The following is a 15,957-nucleotide window of genomic DNA, read 5'->3' on the forward strand; positions in this document are numbered from 1 at the left end:
GTCCTGGATGGTATCGAGCTTCTTGAGTGTTGTTGGAGCTGCACTCATCCAGGCAAATGGAGAATATTCCATCGCATTCCTCACTTGTGCCTTGAAGATGATGAACAGGCTCTGGGGAGTCAGGAGGTGAGGTACTCGCCGCAGGATCCCTAGCCTCTGACCTGCTCTTGTAGCCACAGTATTTATATGGCTGGTTCAGTTCAGTTTCTGGTTGAGGGTAACCCCCAGAATGTTGATAGTGGGGGATTCAGTGATGGAAATGCCATTGAACGTCAAGGGGTGATGGTTAGATTCTCTCTTGTTGGAGATGGTAATTGCCTGGCACTTGTGTGGCGCGAATGTTACTTGCCGCTTGTCAGCCCAAGCCTGGATATTGTCCAGGTCTTGCTGCATTTGGACATGGACTGCTTCAGTGTTTGAGGAGTCACGAATAGTGCTGAACATTGTGCAGCATGTGGTCATGAAAAGCGTTACATAAATGAAAGTCTTTCTTTCTTTATTGTTTCTGCACTTTTCGGCAATTTGCCAGCGTATTTGCTCTTCTATCTCTCAGAGTGATTAGGGATCTATGGCACACCTATCAGTGTGACTGTCCCTTTTTTGTTCCACAATTCAATCCATAAGAACTCATTTGATGACTCATCTAACATTATTAACTCTCCTCACAGCTGTGATTGTTTCTTTAATATTGTGACTCCCTTCTTTTTTTCATCCCCTTTTCTATCCTGCCTGAAACTCCGCAAAGTTGAACTGCCAGTCCTGCCCTTCTGTAAGCCATGTTTCAATAATAGCCACGGTATACTTCCAAGTGTCTGTATCTCTGTCTTACTTATTAGACTCCTTGCAATAGGATTTAACATCAATTGGTTTTAACAGTGTGATGTTTCTCAACAGGATTTAACAGCCCTGTATATTCAAAATGATTCAATAGCAGTATATCTCAATTGCAGGTTAAAGACTAAAAATCTAACATTTTTTATTATTTTTTAGTATAGTTCATTCCATTTTGGGTGTCAATCTGATTAGCGAGGCTTATCCAAAATAAATTGGAACAGTCCTAAACAGAGCTAATGACAGTTTTTAAGACACTAGCTCTATCATATTTGTATACAGCAGTAAAAGCCAACAGTGCTCCAGTGTGACATTGACAGCACCACTTTCAACCAAAGAATATTTATTGATGGTGATAACATCCAACACATCATTTACTCACTGAGATGTCTGAGCCCAGCCCTGGACGTTCTCTGTAGCCTAGTCCTCCTCCTCCGATATTCATTCTCTTCCCTTTCCCAGCTTTGTAACGAGATTTTCGAAACCATGGGTTCTGACAGTGAAAAAAGTTATTAAAATACTTATTGCTAAACTTAACTGGTAACACACACACACTATTAAACCAGTAAGTTAATAGTTTCATTAAATAACTGTTATGCACAAGCAACAAATTCAAGGTAATCCTTTTAACTTTAGAAGCTCAATTTTTTAAAGTTATTTTGGTCCTATTTGCTTGTGTCCCTGGCCATTCACAGTCAAGATAGCAGGTGACCCATCTCCAGGCCTTGATAAACATCATTGAAACAGATAGCTGGAGTAGTGCAAGATATGTAGTGCGAGTTATCACTCCCTTCGATTTTCCCTGCTTGGGTGTAGCAACTGGAATGCAGAAGGATATCATTCAGAAAACTCTATCCAGTAATTGGGTACGTGAGTGAAAATGGTATCCAGAAATGTAAGGTTAATGTGTAATATGTTTCATTCTTATACGAGTGCCATAGATTTGTGGGAGCTAACATCTCAAGAGAAAAAGGTTAATAATATTTTGGGAGTAGACCTTTTATAAGAGCTTGAAAATTCTGGTTAATGTTGGCCACTGTATTTGTGAAAGAACTGTGAATTCCTGATGAGTCATACAAGGAGCAAGCTTGATATCGTCACTGAGCTAGGAAAAATCGCTTGGTGACATTGATAAGAAAGAAAGCACCTTTGCATCTCACTTCACATACAACAAATTTTTAAGGAGTACCTGCATGTGGATCTGAATGATCTAGAAACAGATGCATTGAATAGCCTTTTTTTAATCCTGATATTCAAATGATAATTTTTTTCAATGATCGGCTTTTTTGTACATTATAAATGGCCCAGGTTACATGATCAGTCTGTGCAAGAAATCGGTGTAAAACATTTTCAGCAAGGGATTAATTACTGATCTAACCTGACAGCTCAAGTCAGCTGCAGCTGGAGTTATACAATTGGTCTCAGCAGCAGGGAAGGGAAAAATCAGCCAGGGTTCCGACTCACTGTCACTTTAAGGAATCACACAATGCGGAAGAGGCCTTTCGGCCCATCGAGTCTGCACTGACACGAGAGAAACACCTGACCTACCTACCTAATCCCATTTACCAGCACTTGGCCCAAAGCCTTGAATGTTATGACGTGCCAAGTGCTCATCCAGGTACTTTTTAAAGGATGTGAGGCAACCCGCCTCCACCACCCTCCCAGGCAGCACATTCCAGACCGTCACCACCCTCTGGGTAAAAAAGTTTTTCCTCACATCCCCTCTAAACCTCCTGCCCCTCACCTTGAACTTATGTCCCCTCGTGACTGATCCTTCAACTAAGGGGAACAGCTGCTCCCTATCCACCCTGTCCATGCCCCTCATAATCTTGTACACCTCGATCAGGTCACCCGTAAGTCTTCTCTGCTCCAACAAAAACAACCCAAGTCTATCCAACCTGTCTTCATAATTTAAATGTTTCATCCCAGGCAACATCCTGGTGAATCTCCTCTGCACCCCCTCCAATTCAATCACATCCTTCCTATAATGTAGCGACCAGAACTGCACACAGCTGTGGCCTCACAAGGTTCTATACAATCCAACATGAACTCCCTACTTTTATAATCTCTGCCTCGATTGATAAAGGCAAGTGTCCCATATGTCTTTTTCACCACCCCATTAACATGCCCCTCCACCTTCAGAGATCTATGGACACTTGCTATATCATTTGCTGTCTGTCTTGCTGGAAAACATGTATGTGAACCTTTGGGAAAGATGGGGTTAGATTGAGTTGTGACAGCACATGATTTACAGCTGATCACTATATAGGCTCATACACAAAGGCTGGTCATTGAGCAATGTCTTAGAGGCTCAGCGAGAATTGTAACCCAGCATGAGTTAGCACCTTCCGGAGAGGAAGGAGGAAAATAGCTACTGAACTTTCAGGCGTGGGTCCAGACTCTTGCATGTGCCGCACTGAAAACCAGGTCAGGTTATTATGGTTTGCTAATTAGTTACATCAAAAGCTGTGTCCATTGTGTGGGACAGGTAAACCACAACAGATTGGCACTCAAACTCTGCAAAATGAAAGGTTTACTCACAAACAGGTGAAAGTCCAGAAAAAAAATCATACGTTGTACACGGAAAATATCAAGAAGTATGCAAGGCACAAATGCTTCTCTAGTAGACTAGGGGACTGAAATTTATACAGGTACCTAACTGTAATGGGGCAACACTAACACTGCTCAAGGAAGGCCTGGCCTATTTAAATTGTTATCTAAAACAAAATAATTCAGTGGATTTGGCTGCATGAGCAGAGAATGAAAAGGAAAATGATTTGGAGTGAGCATTGATGATATTGAAAATATCTGATCAGTGTGAGGCAGTCACTATTAAGTCAAATTGCACCTTCTGGTGCATCTGGAGAACAAGGGATTACAAATCAGAACAAGACATACTGACATTGCGGATTGCAACACTGAGATTAGTTCAGGAGCATGCTGCGTATTTTCGATCTACGTGCCTTAAGAAGGACATACAGATTTTTTAGCAAGGATTTGGATATGTGTGACCAAGAAGATTCCAGGCGTTAGGGAACCAAGCCATGAAGAAATGTTTTAGCAACAAAGTTACTTGTGCTGGGGGAAAAATGACAGATGGGAGACATGATCCAGGACTTCAAAGCAACATACCTGCATAGCCAGATCCAACAGTTCTTTGGAAACATACTGGTTGGCCCCTTCCAAATTGCGAACGAGATCCCCAGCGAAATTGCTGTCTTTGTTGGTCATCAATGTATAGGCCACACCTTTCTCTCCTGGATAGAGAGAAACAGAATAAACCATGGCAGAATTAAAATTTCCCTCTAACAAGGCTAGAATCAAACAGTGGTTAAATGGGGAGGAAATCTATGGAGGGCAGTGCATTTTTTGTTTAGATACATACTGTCTGGCCAGTAAAGAATGAACAAACATGTATTTAGATAGCGCTTTCAAATTCTCAGGACACCCCATAGCACTTTTCAGCCAATCGTTGTTGTGGAGACAAACTGAGCAGCCTAATGTGCACAATAAATTCCCATAAAGAGATAAATGACAAGTTAATCTGCTTTGGCGATATTAGTTGAGGAATAAATGTCAGAGAGGACATTGGGAGAATTTCAGAAGTGCCACTGGGATTTTCCACTTTCACTTGAGTAGGCGGTTAAGATCTCGGTTCAATATCTTGTCCAGAAGGTGGAATCTCCAACTGTGGAGCACTCCCTCTGTACAGCAATGAAATGCCAGCCTAGTTCATGTCTCGAGTGGGGCTTGAAACCCATGTCCTTTTGATTCAGAGTGTACCACTAAGCCAAGCTGACATTATCGCATGGCTTTCAGTATCAGTCATCTTTCTATCTATTGTAATGGGTGTCATCTGTGGCTTGGTTAGTAGCCTTCTCACCTCTGAATCAGAAGGATTTATGTCAAGGTTTACTCCAGAGACTTAAGCCAAAAAATCTAGGCTGATGCTTCAGAAGGCATTCTCTTATGTATGAGAAGTTAAACCAAGGCCTGGTTTACCCTTTCAAACTTCTATGGCACGATTTTGAACAGCAAGGCAGTTCTCTCCAGTGTCCTGGCCGACATTAACCCCTCAACTAGCACCAACAGAACAGATGATCTAGTTATCACCTTTCTGTTTGTGCGAGCTTACAATACACAAATTGGCTGTTGCATTTCCCTACGTTACAATGGTGACTACATTTTAAAAGTACTTCATCAGCTATAAGAACAAAATCTCAGCAATGCTGACATTAGCAAGGCACCACATACAACCCTTCCTGAGGGGGCAGTGAGCTGATTTCTTGAACGTCTGAAGTCACTGTGGTGCTGGTTTTTCATAGTGATGGACAGTAAGAGTCACCATGTGGCGTGGACAGCAGTCATATATAGGGTGGACCAGGTAGAGGTGGAATGTTCCCTTGAAAGTCAATAGTAATGCTATTGGAGTATTGCAACAATCCTGATGGAAGATGAATTCACAATCACTGCTTGCTAGTCCATCTACGCCATGTGCTACGCGCCCCTAGATTTAAGTAAAACTTTACGTATACTTAACAATAATCTTCTTTCCAAAGTATGTTACTGTTCATTATAAATATTTTAAAACATGCATTGAGAATGATAGATGCAAGCAGATGAAAGACAACACAACAGAGCATGTGAGTGAAACATTTGTGTACACAGAAATGTTTATATAAGTTCACTCACTGAAATTGTTCTGCTGACTTGTAATGAGTTGGGAAAAGATCCAGTAATTCTATAGTTTGCCAATTTTAATAAAATAAAAATATGAAACAGTTACTCCTAAATGTATAGAATGTTACATAAGTGAGGAAGAGCTAAGGCAGAACGATTAAAACCTGTTTGGGACTAAACATACAGCATAAAACTTGTAAAGTGAACAATCTGGCAATAATAGAAAAACTGTGAACAAAATCTTCACACTGGTCAGATTGGAGAATTCCACTAAGCCCAAACTATCAAAGTGGACGAAGAAATATATTCATCCACTTTTGACCATTCCTACACAATGTGAAATAATATGGATTTTTTAAGTATTTTGCTGGACATTATAATGCATGCAAATTGTAGAAGTTAACACCTTCTTACCTGCTCTGCCAGTACGACCAATCCTGTGAGTGTGTGTATCAATATCACGAGCCACATCATAATTGATCACCGTTTTAATGGATGGAATATCCAAACCACGAGCTGTAATAAAGGGAACAATGTGATTATTCCAACATGAACAGGTGGGAGCGACATCAAACAGGTACCAGATCTCAAAAGACATTCCAGCATCCAGGGCAATCACAAACCTTACTTCGCTTTTTGAGAAAAAAATATTACTAATCTGAATAAATCACCTTGATCAATAAACTACTTGTACCTTATAACTCTATTTCACTACATGCTAACTGTTAGTCCCCCTTTATGAAGGCACTGACTCATTGCTGGCTATAGCTAGCAGCCCCATAAGCATCGATTCGCATATACATTTCAGCCTGAAGCGCAGAACATTATGGTGTTCTCCAGGGGATGCTATTAGGACCACTACTCCTTTAAATATATATTAAAGTCCTGGATTTGGGTATGGAGGGCATAATTTCACTATTTGCAGATAATACAAGACTCAGGAATGTAGTAAACAATAAGGGAGATAGCGACACACCTCAGAAAGACAAAGACTGGTGAAATGGGCAGACATGAGACAGATAAAATTTAAAGCTTGAAGTGTTACATTTGGGTAGGAAGATTGAGGGGAGGCAAATTTAAAAAAGCAGTGCAGGAAGAGAGACCTGTGGGTGCATGTACAGAAATCTTTTGAAGAATGCAGAACAAACGGAGAAGGCTATTCAAAAAAAAAAACCCAATAGTATCTTTAGCTTTATTAACAGGGGAACAGAGTACAAAAGCAAGTAAGTTATGTTAAGTATTTATGAAACACTGATTAGGCCTCAGCTGAAGCAGTGTGTTCAGTTCTGGGTACTACACTTTAGGGAGGATGTCAAGGCCTTAGAGAGGGTTTGGCCAAAATTTACTAGAAAGGTACCAGGAATGAGGGATTTCACTTATCTAGAGACATTGGAGAAAATTAGTTGTTTTTAAAGCAGACAAGGTTTAGAGGTCATTTAATAGAGGTGATCAAATTCATGAAGTGGTTTGATAGAATGAGAAACTGTTTCCCAGGCACAACAGGATGAATAAACTCCTTCTGTGTGACATCATTCTATTCTATGTCAGTAACTGAGATGATGCACTTTGTAGTTAAAAAATGACAGTAGTAATTATCTTCTGAATGGAAGCAGCTCAGCGCTGTTGGGAGACCAGAGGTATTTTGGTGCACAGATTCATAGAACATTAACTGCAGTACCTCAGGTTAATAAGGTTGCAAAAAACCAGGTAATGGGCTTCTACAGTGTATTTCAATTAATACAGATATAAAAACCAAGAGGTAAAGAAATGTTAATTGCACCAGCTATTAGAACAGAAACAGGTATTTTGTGAGCTCATAAAGCTGTCCTTCTAATTAATTACATTACAATAACCCAACCAAGCAGTTCAGATACAACTAATCCAACCATTTTTTAAAATGGCAAAATACTGTGCATGCTGAAAATCTGAAATAAAAGGAGGAAGTGCTGGAATGCACAGCAGTTCTGATGAAAAACCATCAACCTCTCCACTCACACGCTTAGCATTTCCAGTTATTTCAGCTTTTCATCTTTCGGTATTCGTCATTGCTACCCATGTTAAGCTTCAGTGAAGTTCAAGCCGTTCTGCTGCTGCTGCTGCTACTATGACTGCCTCTGCTGTTCTTTTTACAGGCAATAATTACAAGAGGAGAAAATTACAGTGATCAAGGAAATCAGAGTGTGCCTTTTCCATGCAAAGTACCAATGTGTTTTTCCATTTCAAAACTTATTCATGGCCATGAAACTATTCACCCAAATAATGTATCCAACTTGTATAGCAGGTAATTGCAGCAGGACTAACACACGTGCTATAGACGGTGGAGATTGTAAGGATTCAATTACCAGTGCAGTAAAAGCCTAATATTACTGTGTGCATTTTGTAGTTCCACTTGTAAAGAGCTGCATAGATATAGTCAAAAAAAATCTGAAGAGATTATCACAGAATCACACATTGCAGAAGAGGCCCTTCGGCCCATCAAGTCTGCACCGACATGTGAGAAACACCTGACCTACCTACCTAATCCCATTTACCAGCACTTGGCCCATAGCCTTGAATGTTATAAAAACAAAAAAACTGCGGATGCTGGAAATCCAAAACAAAAACAAAAACAGAATTTGGGCTCGGCATGATACTGAACTCTTCTTCCGCCGTCTTCGTCTCCGGGCTCACTTCTTTGGGCAGGAGTCCTCTCCCAGTTCAACGGATCCTTTTACCCATCTCCAATATTCTCCCTCCACCTGGACCCCTCCCTCTGGATTCTTACCTTCTCTCGATCTTTTCATTGAGAACTGTCGGCGCGACATTAGTCGTCTCAATTTCTCTGCTCCTCTCACCCATTCTAACCTGTCTCTCTCTGAACTTACTGCACTCCATTCTCTCAGGTCCAACCCTGACATTGTCATCAAACCCGCTGACAAGGGTGGTGCTGTTGTTGTCTGGCGCACTGACCTCTACCTCGCGGAGGCTGAGCGTCAACTCGCAGACACTTCCTCCTACCTCTCCCTGGACCATGACCCCACCACTGAACATCAAGCCATTCTTTCCAGGACTGTCACTGACCTCATCTCCTCTGGGGATCTCCCTCCCACAGCTTCCAACCTGATAGTCGCCCAACCTCGGACGGCCCGCTTCTATCTCCTACCCAAAATCCACAAACAGAACTGCCCCGGTAGACCGATCGTCTCAGCTTGCTCCTGCCCCACAGAACACATTTCTCGTTATCTTGACTCCCTTCTCTCTCCCCTTGTCCAGTCCCTTCCCACCTACATCCGTGATTCCTCTGACATCTTACGTCACATCAACAATTTCCAGTTCCCTGGCCCCAACCACTTACTCTTCACCATGGACGTCCAATCCCTCTACATCTCCATCCCCCACCAGGATGGTCTGAGGGCCCTTAGCTTCTTCCTCGAACAGAGGCCCGAACAATCCCCATCCACCACTACTCTCCTCCGTCTGGCTGAACTTGTTCTCACGCTGAACAATTTCTCCTTCAACTCCTCTCACTTCCTCCAAATAAAAGGTGTGGCTATGGGTACCCGCATGGGCCCCAGCTATGCCTGTCTCTTTATGGAGTATGTGGAACATTCCTTGTTGCAGTCCTACTCCGGCCTCCTTCCACAACTCTTTCTCCGGTACATCGATGATTACTTCGGTGCCGCTTCATGTTCTCGTCAGGACTTGGAAAAATTTATTAATTTTGCTTCCAATCTCCACCCCTCCATCATTTTCACGTGGTCCATCTCTGACACTTCCCTTCCCTTCCTTGACCTCTCTGTCTCAATCTCTGGTGATAGACTGTCCACCAATATCCATTACAAACCCACCGACTCCCACAGCTATCTCGACTACAGCTCCTCACACCCCGCTTCCTGTAAGGACTCCATCCCATTCTCTCAGTTCCTTCGCCTCCGTCGCATCTGTTCCGATGATGCTACATTCAAAAACAGTTCCTCTGACATGTCCTCCTTCTTCCTTAACCGAGGTTTTCCACCCACGGTCGTTGACAGGGCCCTCAACCGTGTCCGGCCCATCTCCCGCGCATCCGCCCTCACGCCTTCTCCTCCCTCCCAGAAACATGATAGAGTCCCCCTTGTCCTCACTTATCACCCCACCAGCCTCCGCATTCAAAGGATCATCCTCCGCCATTTCCGCCAACTCCAGCATGATGCCACCACCAAACACATCTTCCCTTCACCCCCCTTATCGGCATTCCGTAGGGACACCCTGGTCCACTCCTCCATCACCCCCTACTCCTCAACCCCCTCCTATGGCACCACCCCATGCCCACGCAAAAGATGCAACACCTGCCCCTTCACTTCCTCTCTCCTCACCGTCCAAGGTCCCAAACACTCCTTTCAAGTGAAGCAGCATTTCACTTGCATTTCCCCCAACTTAGTCTACTGCATTCGTTGCTCCCAATGTGGTCTCCTCTACATTGGAGAGACCAAACGTAAACTGGGCGACCGCTTTGCAGAACACCTGCGGTCTGTCCGCAAGAATGACCCAAACCTCCCTGTCGCTTGCCATTTCAACACTCCACCCTGCTCCCTTGCCCACATGTCTGTCCTTGGCTTGCTGCATTGTTCCAGTGAAGCCCAACGCAAACTGGAGGAACAACACCTCATCTTCCGACTAGGGACTTTACAGCCTTCCGGACTGAATATTGAATTCAACAACTTTAGGTCATAAGCTCCCTTCCCCATCCCCACCCCCTTTCTGTTTCCCCCTCCCCCCTTTTTTTTTCCAATAAATTATAAAGATTTTCCTTTTCCCACCTATTTCCATTATATAAAAAAAAAACCCACTAGAGCTATACCTTGAGTGCCCTACCATCCATTCTTAATTAGCACATTCGTTTAGATAATATCACCAACTTTAACTTTAACACCTATGTGTTCTATTGTACTATTGTCGTTGACATCTTTTGATGATCTGCTTCTATCACTGCTTGTTTGTCCCTACAACCACACCCCCCCCTCCACCTCTCTGTCTCTCTATCTCTCCGCCCCCTACACACACACCTTAAACCAGCTTATATTTCAACTCTTTCTTGGACTTGAACGCAAGTTCTGTCGAAGGGTCATGAGGACTCGAAACGTCAACTGTTTTCTTCTCCGCCGATGCTGCCAGACCTGCTGAGTTTTTCCAGGTAATTCTGTTTTTGTTTTTGCCTTGAATGTTATGATTTGCCAAGTGCTCATCCAGGTACTTTTTCAAGGATGTGAGGCAACCCGTCTCCACCACCCTCCCAGGCAGCGCATTCCAGACCATCACCACCCTCTGGGATAAAAAAAGTTTTTCCTCACATCTTCCCTAAACCTCCTGCCCCTCACCTTGAACTTATGTCCCCTCGTGACTGACCCTTCAACTAAGGGGAACAGCTGCTCCCTATCCACCCTGTCCATGTCCCTCATAATCTTGTACACCTCGATCAGGTCGCCCCTTGGTCTTCTCTGCTCCAACGAAAACAACCCAGGTCTATCCTACCTCTTTTCATAATTTAAATGTTTCATCCCAGGCAACGTCCTGGTGAATCTCCTCTGCAATCCCTCCAGTGCAATCACATCCTTCCTATAATGTGGCAACCAGAACTGCACACAGTACTCCAGCTGTGGCCTCACCAAGGTTCTATACAACTCAACATGACCTCCCTACTTTTGTAATCTATGCCTCGATTGATAAAGGCAAGTGTCCCATATGCCTTTTTCACCACCCCTCTAACATGCCCCTCTGCTTTCAGAGATCTATGGACACACACACCAAGGTCCCTTTGTTCCTCAGAACTTCCTAGTGTCATGCCGTTCCTTTGAAAACTTCCTTGTCAAATTACTCCTTCCAAAGTGTATCACCTTACACTTTTCAGGGTTAAATTCCATCGACCACTTATCTGCCCATTTGACCATACCGTCTATATCTTCCTGTGGCCCAAGACACTCACCCTCACTGTTAACCATCCGGCCAATCTTGGTGTCATCCGCAAACTTACTAATCCCCCCATATAGTCATCTATGTCGTTTATATAAATGACAAATAATAGGGGACCCAGCACAGATCCCTGTGGTACGCCACTGGACACTGGCTGCTGGTCACCAAAGCAGCCTTCTGTCATCACCCTCTGTCTCCTTCAACTAGCCAATTTTGAATCCACCTTATCAAATTACCCTGTATCCCATGTGCATTTGCCTTCTTTATAAGTCTCCCAAGTGGGACCTTGTCAAAGGCTTTGCTGAAATCCATAAAAATTACATCAACTGCACTACCCTCATCTACACACCTGGTCACCTCCTCCAAAAATTCAATCAAATTTGTCAGGCATGACTTCCATCTGACAAAGCCATACTGACTATCCCTGATCAAACCTTGCCTCTCCAAGTGGAGAGAGATTCTCTCCTTCAGAATTTTCTCCAATAGTTTCCCTACCACTGATGTGAGACTCACTGGCCTGTAGTTCCCTGGCTTATCTCTACAACCCTTCTTAAATAGCGGAACCACATTAGCTGTTCTCCAGTCCTCTGGCACCTCCCCCGTGGCCAGAGAGGAATTAAAAATTTGGGTCAGAGCCCCTGCGATCTCCTCCCTTGCATCCCTCAGCAGTGTGGGACACAAATCATCCAGACCTGGAGATTTGTACACTTTTAAGCCTGCCAACACCTCCAATACCTTGTCACTCCCTATATCAATTTGCTTAAGAACCTCGCAGTCTCTCTCCCCGAGTTCGATACCTTCATCCTCATTCTCTTGGGTGAAGACGGATGTGAAGTATTCATTCAACACTCTCCCCGTGTCCTCTGGCTCCACCCATAGATTGCCCCCTTGGTCCCTTATGGGCTCTCTACTCTTTCCCTGGTTATCCTCTTCCCATTCATATACTTATAGAATATCTTGGGATTTTCCCTACTTTTACCAGCCAGAGCTTACTCATTTCCCCTTTTTGCTCTACTAATTGCTTTCTTAAACTCCATCCTGCACTTTCTGTACTCCACTAATGCCTCTGCTGATTTGCTTCCCTTGTACCTGCTAAAAGCCTCTCTTTTCCTTCTCATCGTAACCTGAATATCTCTGGTCATCCATGGTTCTCTGGACTTGTTACTCCTTCCTATCACCCTAGAGGGAACATGTTGAGCCTGTACCCTCCCCATTTCCTTTTTGAACGCCCCCCACTGCTCCTCTGTAGATTTCCCAAGTAGCTGTTCCCAGTCTACCTTGGCCAGATCCTGCCTTATTTTACTAAAATCCACTCTCCCCCAATCCAAAACATTTTTTTGTAACTTGTCTATTTCGTTGTCCATAACAAACTTAAACTGTGGTCGCTATCACTAAAATGCTCGCTCACCACCACCTCAGCCATCTGTCTGGCTTCATTCCCCAGAATTAGGTCCAGCACTGCGCTGTCCCTTGTTGGACCCTCTACATATTGAACTCAAAAGTTCTCCTGTACAGATTTCAAGAAATCCACTCCATCCAAGCCCTTAACACAACGTCTATCCCAATCTGCACACATGGCCACAACTAATCCCATATGAGTGGAGGAACACTCACCTGCTACATCTGTAGCCACGAGAACAGGAATTGACTTCTTCTTGAAGTCAGAGATGACTTTGTTTCTTTCGCTTTGATCCATATCGCCGTGCAACAGACCAACAGTGTAACCTTCCTGATTTAGATTGGCAGCAAGTTCATCGCTGTTAGCTTTCTTGGTCACAAAGATCAGGACACTACCTCTAGATGTCAACTCTACCAGCCTCCTTGTGAGCCAGTTCCACTTGTCAGGACCAGCCATGAGAATCTCCACAATCTGAGTAATATCCTCATTTGCCTGAAACAAAACGCACAAAGTGTGGTGAATAAGGTTGGTGATCCACAAGCACAAAGAGCCATGTGGGAACAGGATGTACTGACAAGAATAGAAACGTGACTGTATACTTAATATTCAAGGATACAAAGTATTTAGAAAAGATAGGGAAAGCAAAGAGGTGGCAGTACACACTAGATGAGAAAGGATGCCTTGAGGGGGCAAGGACAGAATCCATTTGGTCAGAGTTGAGAAGCAAGAAAGGGTATTACTGGCGTATTCTATAGGCCTCAAAATAGTGAGTGTGAGTGTGAGAAAGAGGGGGGGTGAGAGGGGAGACGGGGAGAGAGAGAGAGAGAGAGACAGAGAGAGAACGTGCATGAGAGAGGGGAACAAATGTGCAGGGAAGTCAAGGAGATGTGTAAAAATTAGAGTGGTGATACTGGGGGACTTAAATTACCCAAATATTGATTGGGATAATGTTAGAATAAAGATTGCGGAGAGGGATGAATTTTTGAAACATATTCAGGAGAACTGCCTAATGAACATAAGATAAGAAATAGGAGCCAGAGTAGGTCACTCAACTGTTCTGAAGAAGAGTCACATTGGACTCAAAACGTTAACTCTGTTTTTCTCTCCATAGATGCTACCAGATCTGCTTAGTTTTTCCAGCACTTTGTTTTTATTTTCTATTTCTACACTCCATCCCCTTTGCAATAGCCTAGTAGACCTTCTCTGAACTGCTTCCAATGCAAGTATGTCCCTCCTTAAGTATGGAGACCAAAACTGTACACAATACTCTAGGTGTGGTCTCACCAATTTGCCCTGTACACCTGCAGCAAGACTTCCCTAAGTTTATTAGTTCCCGTTGACCCACCTGCTTGTAACATCCTCAAAGAGCTCTAAAAAAATTTCAAACATGATTTTCCTTTCACAAAACCATGTTGATTTTACCTGATACTATTATGAGTTTCTAAATGCCCTGCTGCTACTATCTTAAAACTGGATTCCAGCATTTTCCTAATGACATATGCTAGACTAACTGGCCTATCATTTCCTGCTTTCTAGTCAAGAGAGGGAGACAGAAGTGTTACATTTGCAGTTTCCCAATCTGCTGCAACATTTCCAGAGTCTAGGGGATTTTGGAAGATTGCAACCAATGCATCCACTATCCACAGCCACTTCTTTTAAGAAGTCATCAGGACCAGGGGACTTGTCAATCTTCAGTCCTATTAGTTTTCCGAGCATTTTTTCTCCAGTGATCGTGATTGTTTTAAGTTCCTCCCTCCCTTGTGCCTCTTGATCTTCTACTATTCTTGGGATGCTCTTTGTGTCTTCTACTGTGAAGACACTAGTTCAAAGTCTGCCATTTCCTTGTTTCTCATTATTAATACACAAGTTTCACCCTCTAAGGCACCAATGCTCACTTTAGTTACTCTTTTACTTTAATATATTTGTATGAGCTTTTACTGCCTATTTTTATATTTCTTGCCAGTTTCTTCTCACGTTCTAATTTCTTCCTCTATTTTTTCCATCATCCTTTGCTGGTTTCTAAAGGGTCCAACTCTAAAGGGGATGCAACATTTTAAAAACATCTTAAATCCCTCATGAAACCTCACCCCGCCCGTGGATGAGGTTTTGTGTTTTTTCTGAAGGCCGCCTGAGCTCTTCGCCTGCCCGCCAACCTTAAGGTTGGACGGGCAGGTCCATTAATTGGCTTAATTAGTTTTTTAAAGGCCTTAAGGGGCCTTACTTATATGTGTGTAAGTCATTGAAGATGGCAGAGGTTAATGAAGCATACAGTATCCTAGGCTTTATAATAGGGGCATTGAGTCCAAGAGCAAGGAGGTTATGTTGAACTTGTATAGGACATTGGTTCAGCCCGGCTGGAATATTACATCCTGTTCTGGGTGCTGCACTTTAGGAAGGACGTGAAGACATTGGAGAGAGTGCAGAAAAGATTCACAAGAATGATGAGGAACTTCAGGTATGAAAATAGATTGGAGGAGTTAGGACTCTTTTCTTTGGAGAAGAGTAGGCTGAGAGGAGATTGGTTAAAGGTATTCAAAATCACGAGGGATCTGGATAGAGTAGATAGGGAGAAGTGTTCGCACTCGTGGAAGGATTGAGAACGAGAGGGCACCAATTTAATGTAATTTGCAAAAGAAGCAAAGACAACATGAAAAGAAACTTTTTCACACAGTTAGTGGTTAGGGTCTGGAATGCACCGCCTGAGAGTAGTGATGGAGGCAGGTTCAGTTGAGACATTCAAAAGGAAATTAGAGTGTTATTTGAAAAGGAACAAAGTTCAAGGTTGTGGAGAGAGGGGAAAGAATAGTACTAGATGAATTGCTCATTCAGAGAGCTACTGCAGATATGATGGGCCAAATGGCCTCTATCTGCACTGTAACAATTCTGTGAAATCTTCTGGCCTACCACTCATCTTTGCAGCATTGAACGCATTAAAAGGAAAAGAAAAGATGAGGTTGGGGAATTAATAATGGGAAGCTAGTAGACTGCATAGACTTTGAACAAGTATTTTGTATCTGTCTTCACAGCAAAAGACACAAAAAGCATCCCATGAATAGGAGAAGTTCAAGAGGCTAAAGGGAGGGAGGAACTTAAAATAATCACCATCACTCAAGAAAATA

The 15,957-nt window shown here is 43.1% G+C and overlaps 1 protein-coding gene across 4 annotated transcripts in view; it reads right to left on the minus strand.

Moving 5' to 3' along the window:
* Positions 1 to 15,957, minus strand: part of ddx42 (DEAD (Asp-Glu-Ala-Asp) box helicase 42) — a 108,008-nt gene that overhangs the window by 10,812 nt on the left and 81,239 nt on the right. For all 4 annotated transcript variants that reach the window (XM_041173396.1, XM_041173395.1, XM_041173397.1 and 1 more), the window contains 4 exons: positions 13,054 to 13,330; positions 5,926 to 6,027; positions 3,964 to 4,088; positions 1,214 to 1,324 (listed from right to left, as the gene is read on the minus strand). In XM_041173396.1, the coding sequence (XP_041029330.1) occupies positions 1,214 to 1,324; positions 3,964 to 4,088; positions 5,926 to 6,027; positions 13,054 to 13,330 (615 nt within the window). The remainder of the gene's footprint in view (positions 1 to 1,213; positions 1,325 to 3,963; positions 4,089 to 5,925; positions 6,028 to 13,053; positions 13,331 to 15,957) is intronic.

Source organism: Carcharodon carcharias, chromosome 23 (genome assembly GCF_017639515.1).
Source record: "Carcharodon carcharias isolate sCarCar2 chromosome 23, sCarCar2.pri, whole genome shotgun sequence".
NCBI lineage: Eukaryota > Metazoa > Chordata > Chondrichthyes > Lamniformes > Lamnidae > Carcharodon > Carcharodon carcharias.